The sequence below is a fragment of the Aythya marila genome (genome assembly GCF_965140915.1).
Source record: "Aythya marila genome assembly, chromosome: 3".
Taxonomy (NCBI): Eukaryota; Metazoa; Chordata; class Aves; order Anseriformes; family Anatidae; genus Aythya; species Aythya marila.
In genome coordinates this window covers 37,895,469-37,908,279 of record NC_139044.1, presented here as the reverse complement: position 1 = coordinate 37,908,279, position 12,811 = coordinate 37,895,469, and the positions used below count along the sequence as shown (strand labels likewise).

The 12,811-nt window shown below is 35.3% G+C and overlaps 1 protein-coding gene across 2 annotated transcripts in view; it reads right to left on the bottom strand.

Moving 5' to 3' along the window:
* Positions 1-12,811, bottom strand: part of SRBD1 (S1 RNA binding domain 1) — a 131,094-nt gene that overhangs the window by 82,658 nt on the left and 35,625 nt on the right. For both annotated transcript variants that reach the window (XM_082755485.1, XM_082755486.1), the window contains exon 15: positions 12,593-12,700. In XM_082755485.1, the coding sequence (XP_082611611.1) occupies positions 12,593-12,700 (108 nt within the window). The remainder of the gene's footprint in view (positions 1-12,592; positions 12,701-12,811) is intronic.

Genomic DNA, 12,811 nt, shown 5'->3' with positions numbered 1-12,811 from the left:
ATATACTAAAAGGATCCTATATCAAGATTTCAAAATTATTTCATTTTACAACATTTAAATTGACAATGTCTCTTTCTATTCACTTGCATAGCGGATGAGATCTATGTTTTCTTCAGACAGAGAATCACTGAGAAGTAATGCATGAATATCCACTTTGATTTACTTAAAAATGACAAACTAACCTCTAAAAACCAACTTTACTAAAACATGACAAATAACTTTGAGCTGCAATTTTACACTATGAGGGAAAACCCAACCAGGAACAAGTAATAAACACATCACTGATTTTAATGAAAGCCTGCTTCTGAAGAATATTTACAGTACAACATCGCGATACTGACAAGAGAATCATCCGGGGAAGCCCTATGTCTGAATTGTTTCCCTGAAACATTTCTGTCAAGTTCAAATGTCAAAATGTGTTTTATTCACCTGTTACTGGAAGTACACTACAATGAAAGAATGGAACAGGCAGTAGGCATGTTGCCTTAGCTGCCAAATACGCTTAATGAAATATAAAAACTACTTCGGTTCAAGAGAAAATTTTTATGTGAAAACCAATTTAATATTAGCAATAACTATAACTGTATATAGATGGACATTTTTTCACCCCCAAAACAACTGCCAAAATTTTTTTTTACTTGGAAATCTCCACAGACATCTGAGCTGTCTGAATAGCATTTGATGTTACGCAAAATAATCTGATTCAATTAGAAACCAGAATATTACTTGCAGTTGCAAAAAGGATTAAAATGAAAGCATTATTTCTGTCTCAGTCCCAAACTTGACTTCAGGACTGTTTGAAGGAAATAAAAAATAACTAACATACAGAATTTCTAAAAGGACTCAGTTAATTCACATCTCTACTTGATGTCACCAAAGCAGCCCACGCTTCTTCAAATTGAAAAGGAACGGGAAAAATAATGCACTCTCTTCCCCTGTGTCCTTTTCCTTCCCAGCGCCAGTTGTCCCTGTTGTTCCTGCTAGAAGGGCCTGGAACTGAAGAAGGTGCTTCATGTAACTTGTGCTTTTTGATGTCTCCTTTCAGACATACTCTTTCTTGTCTCCGTATCGCACACTATGACAAATAGATCATTTCTTACTCCCTCCACTTACTCATCATTGACAAAACTGCTGGAATCCAGTTATAGAAAAGAATTATTCTCAATAGGCACCTTCAGTTACACATGTCTGACACTGCAGTCATCTAAATCTAATCCCTTTTCAAGCTGAAATAACCTACTCAAAGGCCCTTTGAGACACGCAGCACGTCTATATTCTCTGCCTCTCATGCCTTGAAAACATCACAAGTATGCTGAAGCATCTCCCACTGCTGTGGCTTCTTTCAATGTCATTCATGAAGCTTTTAAGACTGCCATATGCTTTCTCGGTAAGAAAAGTTAAGAGTCCAGACTAGCAGAGCCCCCAGTTTCAGCGGAGAACAAAATTACACCATCTTCAGGTGCGACATGTGTAGCACTCACTTATGCACTGCCAACAGCCTCTAAGAGCCGATGGTCTGAAATCAGGCAGAGAAAGAAGAATTTATCTAACTGTGGAGTAAAGGAGCCCTTGCTTTATTTATTGACAGATACATTGCATTTGCTTTTCAGTCCTGGAAGATTCTCAGGCTATCACACCTAGAAGTCATTAATTTTCAAATTTTCCTAAAATCTAAGCCATTTTCCTTTTTATCGAGGTCTGTAACAGTTGATCTCGTGACACTGAGGGAATTTGTTAGCAGCTGTACAAATGTCAGTTTCCTGAGGTCTACTACTCAAAACAAACCTGGACATACTTTCAGAGGGAGAGGCAGAAACTTCAGTCCAAACTTTGGATCTGCCTGAAAACTTTCATTTTTGCCAGATAAATAGTATTGAAACTTCAGAGAATAAAGAAACTCTTTCCCCATTAATGACAGTATTTGTGCATACACTCACTCCATTTTCTTAAAGTTTTCCAATCTTCTTTAAATACACACGAAACCCACACATATACATACTTACAGAGACTTGGAATGAAGAATTTCATCCCAAAGAAAACTCTGCCGGTTAAAAGACATTGAAATCAAGGTATGCAACAACGCATTAGACTACCTAATGTAGTCTAACCACTTAACCCAAGCTTCTGCTATCAGTATCAACGATAATAGCACAGTTTAAGCTCAAAAAAATAAATAAATCTGTATATTACATCTCACAACAATAAAGGGAGCCCTGTAAGAGCTGAAACGCAGAATACCAAATGTGGTTTCACAAATGAATAGGTATGAAGTTTGGCAGGATCTCAACTTCAGTAAAAACATATTACTGGCAATCTCACACAAATGGAAAAATGCTTACTTCTGCCTTATGCTCCTACAGAACGTCTACTTGAAGGGAAAACACTATCCAAACATACAACCAGGTCAGACTGTGCCATAACACTCAGTCTTACTACCTCACAAATCAAGGGATACATCTTGTATTTATATCACTTTAATCTGGATGCTATCAGTATTGATAACTCTTTGAATGCTTCTACTTAAATTAACTCATGACAGGATTCCACAAGTAATTCTTGCTGGAGACTTTTTATACAATAAAGAGCCAAAATTAATTTTCCCAGTCTTTAGTAGTGGAAAATGTACTGCTTGTCACATCTATTTCATGACAGTCACTTGAAACACACAAGCCCATGCGACATCTCTACGAATGAATAGGATAATAGAATAATATCTCAAGTATTTCAACTGTCACGTGTTTTAGAAAGACAGTATCAATACAAATCACAAATCAACATTCTAATAGTTTTAATTTACATTCACCTCTTGATATCAAAGATTTTGTTAGCATAGTAATACCATACTACTATGGAGCCATGCTATTTCGTCTCAGGCAACAGACAAAGGCTAGCAGGGTAAAATGTACAGATGTGGATAATGAGAACCACCTTGCAAGTTCCTGTAATCAAAGTTGCACAAATACCAGTGAGAGGGAAGATTTTCTATGCATAATTTCACTTATTTGAAATATGAAGTCTCTGAGTATTTCTACTTCTTGTTACTTTTAGGTCCAAACCCATTTGTTTTCAACCTATGGCTCACAGGTTTCATCCAGAAGGATCCACAAAGGAAAATGATGGAAACCAGACCACTACCAGGAGGCTTACATTCTCTGAAGTGAGTTCTGCATTGCCACCACTAAGTTTCCAATGACCAGAAAACCAAAACTATATCAAAAGATCCACTTAGATTCATCTTAATCATTATCTAAACTCTCTTAGCTTTCATTTGAGCAGGTAACAACCAAATCTGATCACGTTTCATTTCTGTTAAGAAAGAAATAGAGGACTGAACACTTTTTTTTTTTTTTTTTAAAGGTACATACCATTAAAGAAATAAGGCCAGCTGAAACCTACAGAGACACTGAACCATACATGCTACTTTTTGAAGCACTTAAAACAGTGCTATAGCAGCTGAACTGAATGCCTACAATTTTCTGTTTTGTTTGAGATCAGTATCAATACCACATTTGGACCATTCAAGGTTCACATCACTAAACGTCTACAAGACTAAAGGCACAACACGACCCCTTGTCTTCCCAGTAACTGACTAAAATCTAACCTTCCAAGCCTTATGACAAATAGACACCATTTTACAACTCTGGAGTTACATGAAGCAAATGTACTTCAGCTCACTACAGCTAAAAAAAAAAATATATCTATTATTAGGTAACAAAAAATCATAGATGCAGCTGTTAAGATCGTCTCCAATGCTCCTCATGAGAAGCAATAATTTATTATGATGTCACTTTTTTCCAGCTCAGATCGACTCCTCAGTTTTAGGCTTGGATTGTACACTATTCCTTCACTCTCACAAACAATTAAGGAAGGAAAAAGAAGAGAAGAGGGAACCATTTTCTTGACAACCCACTACACTGAAGAAAAAAAGAATGCACAATTTAAGTGAGTTCAGAGCTATTGCAGTTTTATGTCAACAGCAGGGCATGGCTAAAGGGACATGTGGCCTTTTCTGAGGTCATCTTTCGCACTAGCAAGTTTCTTTATAGTATATTTCGGTGTCTCTGTCTTGAGAAATACCATGAAAATGCCCTGACCCTTAGTTCCTGACTTCACCCTCATTCATTCTGTACACTTCCTCTGTACAGTTCCTCACACTTGCATTCCTCAAGCCATCCCTAGATCTTAGCCACCAGCCAGATGCCTCCCAACAAAAGGCTCTTACCTTTTCCTGTAGGTACAAGATGGCACCCAGTGCAGAGATGCACTGAGAACAGAAGACAGCAACTTGAAAACTTCACCCTTCAGTACCTCTACGAACACGCCAAACATCAAACAACCAAAAGCCATCACAAGTTAGGGTGTTCAGGTGACCCTTCAGAGAAAGAAGGCTGTCAGACTGAATTCAAAAACTGATGCTGAGAGAAATGAGCATGTCACAATGGCACCTTATGTTATGCTCGCTCTGCTAGATAAGCCCTTCATGGCAATCTCTTTGAAATTAAACTGGTGAGAACTTTGTGGTGTTGAACAAATGCCAGAGAAGAACTCCGGAAGTTATAACCACGTTAAATGGTCACAGTGTATATCGTTTCAGTCTGAAACAAGAAGCTTATTCTAAAACCGTTAGGTACCCTACCACCTCAATAACGTACGTTTGAATGAACTAGTTTTGTTTTACTGTAGCAATCTAGCAAATTTAAGATCTACTCATCCACTTTTCCTTTCATCTATCATTTCTGGGCTCCGGAAATAGCTTTAAACACAAGAGTTTGGGCCTTAGTGATTACTATGGCAGAAATAACAACACTTGCTCATTGAATGTCCTTTGCCTGGCTTCTCCAAATACGCTTTCAAACTTCTTGGTCTTGCATCTGTAAATATTTTTTGATGCTTCTCCCTCTTTACCTGACTTCTGTTGTACTGCAATATGAGGTGCTTTCCAGCTGTCTTCAAAAGTATATATGATTCATTTACCTGAAAATAGCAAAGATCTACATGGAAATAGCATGTGCACAAATTACTGCTCAGTAGGGAACATAACACTGAAATCAGAAAAGTCATTTTGCAATCCTAAATATAACAAGTGATTTCTCTGTTTAAAAAAGTAGAGTGGGAGATTTTGGTAAAGTTCTTACATTTACATGATTTGCTGAAGTGGATTTGAAAGGTTGGATATTAGGAAGAACTTCTTTACTGAGAAGGTTGTGAGGTATTGAAATGGGCTGCCCAGGGAAGTGGTGGAGTCACCATCCCTGGAGGTCTTTAAAAGATGTTTAGATGTTGAACTTAGCAATATGGTTTAGTGGAAGACTTGTTAGCGTTAGGTCAGAGGTTGGACTCGATCTTGGAGGTCTCTTCCAACCTAGATAATTCTGTGATTCTGTGAAATCAGTGCATTTCCAATTGAGGAGTACACAAAGGTGCCCTTCAACTTATTATTACATGCTTTACAGATTTTTGTCTCGAAATCTTCCCTAATTATGTAGAAGTCTTTTTTTTTTTTTAAATCTTTGAAAGGTCTGAAGACATTCACACATTGAAAATACGTAACTTTTTAAACCATTGCTTGATGCTACTGATCATACTATCTTGGAAAAAGAAAACCAAGAAGGAAAGTTGTACTACTAACATAATCCCCCATACTTCCCCCAGTTGTTTTCCCATAGACTGTCCTGGATCCGAACCAAATTACACGTCCTAGTGTTCTGGAAAAATATACTTTTTCATCAAGATTTAGATTTCTTTTCACTAGTTACATTTACTTCCTGGCCACCACCACCACCTCCCCACCTTTGCACTGTTCAAGTCTAGACTCCCCATATATCTTACTTCTTCTGTACCTAAAGGCATTCATAGTCCCCTTGTTCACACTGGCATAGTCCCAGCTAGATCTTGTTTTTACCTTAAAAACTGTAAAGTTGTTTGGCTGAAATAGAATTTAAAGATGGCATTCCAAAATTATCTGTCAAATGTATCACTTATAAAGTTTGTTTAAAGAATTTCAAATTCATGCTGTACAAGCCTGAAATTACCATCTCCTATTACACCTGTCCTACCATTTTGTTATTGCTTACCCATTCTTTTTCCTTCCCTCAAGAAAAAAAAAAAAAAAAAAAAAAAAAAAAAGAGTACAGATCGTAATGCTGCCTACAGTAAACTTTCAAAACAAGCAACTTTGGAAGGCAGGGGAATCTTTGCTTTCTTGGACTGCTTCAAATTCCAAGATGACTTCTGCATCTCCCTTTTCTCTATAGTATGGATTCAGCTCAAGCATGACACCAGTCTGTGGATACATAAAGTTCAACACTGGATAGTATTTTGAATGCTGAGACTTACTACAGTTCACATTCCTCTGAACAAAAGACCAATTACTACCTAACATTATGTATAACCAAGAGTAGCAGGAGGAGGAAGTCTCTACACAAAGTGAAGATGCTATTTAAATATAAACATACACTTTTTTTTTTTTCATTTGAAATGTGCACGTTCATGATGTCTGACTCGTGTCGTAAGTAACCACAAAACAGTTTATTTAAAATAAGGGACAGAATACAGCCTGGTTGGAAAACACTACATAATTTAAATCATTTTTAATGCTCATGTCTTTTTCGCACACATCTTAAAACTTGTTTCTCCCTAAAATTATTTATTGTTTAGGACTTCTCGTGACTTCACTGTGGCCTGCCAGGAGTGAAAATAGAACAAAGAGATCTTCAGTGCACATTTCAAATGTGTGTATTCCATGGAATATGTATTTCTTTCACAAAAACTTTCTAAGCTATTTTCTACCTTCTGCATCAGACATCTAGTGACCTAAAGTGCGTAGGTATGAGTAAATAAATATCATCAAAAACAACTTAAAGAAAACAATCAAAAAGAAATGGGAATAAAGTTTCCTATACCCCTACTCCTTTGTATTCTCAACAGACTTGAAACAACTGCATTAATGCAGCAAGCAATAGCTTGTAAAAGGATGCAAACCAGCTGAAACATTTGACAGACAGTGTTAAATACCAGAGGATTCATATCAACCACTTTATTTGAAAAGGTGCTTTGATGTTGGCTATCTTTCATGTACCTCTTTCATGGCACATTAATAAGGAAAACTGAGATGGGGTAAATTAAGTCCCAAGGTCATATCTAGAGTTACAGCACTGTGGGTACCTGATGAAATACGGATTAATGCTGCATGAGCACTGAATAAATAAAACCACTTCTGTTAACCACTCAAACAAGTTTTACAAGTAGTTCTGAACTTTATTCGGCAACTAGACTTCAGACATCTTAATCCCCCCACACTGCTTTGAAACCTAATTATCATAATGTGAACCCGAATGTTAGGTCCCTTTCAAACTGCGAGTGCTATGAAGCAGAAAAGTAATGGGAATTAAGCTAGTGTAACATTAGAAATGTAGAGGCATGGAACTTGAAAGTGGCATTTGTTAAAGCTGAGAGAGCATAATGTAGATATTCAACAACATAAAACACACATTTAAATTGAAAAGGATATTTAAAGCATGTGCAGACACCTATAAAATACAAGCGGACCTAAAATCCTGTAGAACAAACATTTCCAAATCAATTTCTTGCCACCAAAGTCCAACTTCAAAAGGTATTAAACAGTCCTGTTCTACCTTAGCAGAACATTTCTAAGTATTCTAAAGCAGACGATTTAAACATTAAAGAATACCAAATGATAACTTTACAACACATTACAGACTTTCCCCTATTCGTCACAGTGCAGAAGTGTTTGAACTTAAGCAGCAGTAAATTATTAATTACACTTCTTATAAAACCTTGAGAGTAAGGAAAGATTTTTCTGTAATCTGCAGAAAAGGATTTAACTTAACATATTAAGTTAAAACTAAGCATAAGAGAAAACAAACACCAAGCCACCTAGAAAACAACACCCCCCCTCCCCCCAATACACTTGCCTGGCTGCATTCTTTACCAATTGCTGAAAACAATCAGCAATTCGTGATACCTATCCAACTTTTTTTCTTTTTAAAAAAATGAACTGAAATAGTTTAATGTAACAAATATATAAGGAAAGTTGGGTGAAAAGGCGTGCCTGTACTGTTACAGTGGAACCACTGAAATATAAAGAAAAATTGTGATTTCATTTTTCCAAATATGATGATTGAGCTGCTTGTCTTGTCCTGCTTTAGTAGCGCTCATCTGGCATTCAGACAGCTTTCATTTCCAAGATGCCTAGAACCAGCAGCAATCAAAGAACAACAGTTGCAGTGATCTAAATATGGAATAAGATTCCTGAATTTTTTCAAGATTTTAATTTAATCCAAAATGGCCATTGAAATCCTAAAAGTTCATCATCTGCCATGTTAATGCTGAACACACTGTTGTTTCATTTACATTTCTGGTCCTGTTAAAACAAATACACTTGTCTAAAGCAGAACATCTGTTTTGGTTATAATACAATGTATCTTTGGCAAGAACTCACAATAGAACTAACATAAATAATCAAGAATATTTATTGAACCTTGTAACAAAAACTGATTTGTAACAAAAACCTGAAGACTAGATATGACTGTCTCTGGGCTCTAGTCCAGTCCTAATCTAAGTCAATAAACATAGCTCTAAAAGGGAAACTACACTTTAAAAAAAGTCCTGCAGTTATTTAAGTTGGATGTAGGTATCTGAAAGCGTGTTGGTTATAAAAATAGTGAAAAATATTTGCTTTAAATCAAAAACTGTCAAACTGAATCTAGACAGGTTTTAAAGGCACAAGAAAAAGTGTGTCACATGCTTCATTTCCTACCACTGTCTTCTCTGATTTGTCTTCTCTCTGGCAAGCTTCAGTAAAATTATATTTACTTTATAATTGCCATTGCTGAGGATTTGTTATTTTAATAGTTTGCATTATTATATAGTTTATTATTATATAGTATATTATTATATAGTTTGTATATTTATTAGCATCAGTAAAACACAAAGAAGTCATCAAATTAAATAGTTTTGTTTGAAAGAAACTGGCTCCCATAAACAAAATTATTTTGGAAATCTCTTTTGATACAAATACAACCAAAACATTTTAAAGTGAGAATCAGTTAATTTGATTATTGTCACTATTTCACCTTATCAGCTGTATGTTCTCATTGATGCCTATGGTTAAGTGCTTGCTAGAGTCAGACTCTGAAGTCTGGGAATATCTTCAAGTACAACTCTAAAATGACTGCCCAGGACTTTAGCTCTGGAGAGAATTTCAGCACATTTCTGTAGATAAATAAATGCATAGTGGCATTACAGTGGACATGCATAGACATACATGTAACCACCAAGTATTCAGGTGGTTATCATTAGCCTTGATTAGAAAGCACACCTGTCAAGATTATTTGTGTATGCATTAACTGCACACACTTCCAACTAAAATAACACACTTCGTTATTGTCTCCTTTCATTGAAAATGCATGATTCAAGTTCCGTATGATGAACTGGACAGAAAAATAATATTAAGAGATTATTTTAATAAACAATTCTGATTCTGTTCTCCACTTCCAACCAATAAATAAAATATGTATTATATTACAAGCTTTACTTCCCAAAGAAGCCAAAGTCTGTAGCACCTCTCTGTCTTTCTAAATGCCTTTTCTGAATGACAGCTTAAGAAGTTAATTGGGGTTCTGATTTTAAAACAACCCAAACACCTGCCCAGAAATTTCACATTTTGAATCCTTTGAGAAAAGGACTGTAAATTAAATATCATTGGCAATTATCTGAAACTTGAACAGAACAATTAAATGAGTTCAATTTTTTTAGGCAAGGATTTCCAACTTTGTGCAGTTTAGTGCATTACCAAGAGGCAGAATGCTTTGGAAATGGTATTGTGTTAGATACAACTCATCAGTTTAAGTACTGAGGTGTGGATTTGATTTTTTTTTGTCTTTGTTGTTATTTTTCTTTTCAAACACTGAACTGATTTTTTATATATTTATTTACTATTGCAATTGCAGGTCTTCTTTAAGAATGACCTGTTGCAACGTTACTTAATTTGCTTCTCATAGACTTTAGATGCAAAATAATTTACAGACATTACTTGGTCCCAAAAGCATACAATGGGTTTCCACAGAAGTAGTTAAAGATTTCTGTTCAGCCTATGTACAATGCCCTCGTTTTCCTCTATCATGAGAAAATGTTTATGAAAATACAACATAATCAAGGAAAGACTTTATACATGGAAACAGAATCTTTTGTGTAATCTGAGAATGCATCACCTGTGGGACTTTTTTTATTTTTAATAAGACGATCACCAGAACATATTCTTCCAAGCCGTTACTCATAGCTCCCCTCAAAAAGTAGAGCAGTTCTCATAATGCATGCCTACTGGCACCCATTGCTCAAGTGATGATTCTGTACTAATTGTTCCCCATTCATTGCTTGTGTTCTTGAATTCAAACTGACAAATTCCAGGCATCTCATTCAATTATCAAGTGTGTGTATCTGGAGTCATCCTTCCTTTCTATTACTAAGAAATACCAAGGAGATTAAGGAGAAGTTTTCTGGAGCTAAACAGCCATTTACCTTGCAGGATTCAGCATTTTCTGGAGCTAGAAAACAAACAGAGCAACCACCTTGCAGGATTCAGCAGCATGGTTGGGAAAGTACAGCACGGGTTAAGGCAATTAGATGGACATAAAACCATTATAGTAGAAAAGGCAACATAAGAACCCTAAACCTTCAAGAAAAAACTCAGTCAAAACTGTCAAAATGTGAGAAAAAAATACTAGGACCACAAGTCCAGTTTATCTGTACCCCACACACACACAGTGTGGGGGCCACAAAGGTCAACAGCATCAAGCATCACCTGTAACATACAGTACAACAGCAACAACAGGAAAAAAAAAATTCTTCCAAATTTTCTTTTACTACACAGTACCTCAGTGTTCTACATATGAAATCTGAAGTAGGTACCAGCTTTTCATCGGACGAGCACAATATAAAGAAACACCGTTAACTCTAATACATTAGAAATAAATACGGTGAGCAATAACTATTTTGATAATGGTAGTTTTCATTTCCAGGAATCAATCTTGAAAGTCAAGACTGTATTCATAGATTTTTCCTACAAATATCATAAGACTTTGTGGAAAAAAATGAAAAGTAAAAGAACTATAGAGGTAGTAACTGACTTGGTAAACTATGTAACTTCTTCCTTAGAGCATTTATACTAATTCCTGTTTCACCAGAGCTTTTAATCATTTCTAAGCTGTACTCTTCCTCCCTCCCCCATCAATTATTTTGCAAATTCTATAATCTTGCTCTACTAACAGGGAGAAAATATTGAAGCAAAAGAAGAAAACAGTATGAAAACCATCCACCACAGTATTGCATAAATATTTTTTCTGTATAAACTAAACTGTTATTTCCATTTTGGAGCATATGGCCAATAAATAAAATCACTATTACTTTCAGACAAATAGTTTATGTTAACATAATGAATTTTTAAACTATATGAAATGAACAACATTGAAATAAAACATTTGCCAAGAAACATACAGAATGAAGTATTTTTCATTCTCTACTGTCTACAGAAATCTGCTGTTTTGTACTTGGATTCAAGAAATAGGATGCATAATTTCACAGAAGCTTGAAAAGCCTCCTTCCTTTGCAAATCATTAAAAAAAATAAATCAGAAAATCCTTACTATGTCTCTTAAAAAGCAGATTGAGATACCAGGTCTTGCAGCAAATATAAGTTCATTTGAGAAACAATGAACAAGTGCATTTTAATTTAAAGTATAACGTAGTAGGAAGAATACATTTGTTTTACATTTCTGTAAAATAACTTCCTAACCTATGTAAAAAAAAAGGTTCCATTAACTGTATATAGTAGTTTTAAAAGAAAAAGGTCAGAACTTTATCAATAATTTAGGTAACTTATTTCAGCATGTTAAGATAGTTAAAAGTAAATATTGCTCTTAAACTTCAGCACAAAAGATAATCCAATGCCAATCACCAAAAATGCTTTAAAAATACATTAGGTGTGAACACGAAAAAATAGAAGTTCCGCATGGAAAAAAAGAAACCAATATAGTACAGTTATCATCAAAACCAAAAGCAGAACAGTTTAGTTTGAATTCAACAAAGTAATGGATAAAACTTGAAGTTTTAAGAGGACAAGTCACTAGGTATCAACAAAACATTTGCTAAGTATTAACACAATATTTATTTCCAGACAACTTAACACACAGGGAATTAGCAAGCATTCCATACCATTCCGTTCCACACAAGCTCTATCATTTGCATTTAAACTCCATCTATCAAGAAATACACAATGCCAAACACAGATGTTGGAGCTACTATTCTCTCATATTTTGTTATCATAATATCAACAGAGCGAATCTCAGGAAGAGAAAATAAACTGCCTCACTGAGTCTCTTACAGACTTAGGAGAGCTACTTTCATGCTCTGAAGAGCTACACCCTTTTTTCTTTGGCTAGAAGGATGGGTCAAGCTTGACTCAAAGACGAACAAAGCAACAAAAAGAACCACTTAAAAACATTAAGTTTAAAAAACGCCTGTTAAATTAAAATATGCTGAACAGATAAACACCATGGCAAGCAAAGAAATCTTACCAGTAAACAACATCCAGTGGTGCAAAGTATTTCTTCATAATTAAATCAGCAAAGTAAGCTTCTGTTTCTCTGCAGGCTGTGCCATTGCCAATCACAACAGTGCTACAGCTTTGCGTGGGGTAGAAAAAAGAACAATTATTTTTAACTATTCTTTTAGTCTTCTTTCATACATAATGTTCAGTGTACATCAATGACCAATACATCTTATTTTACACAATA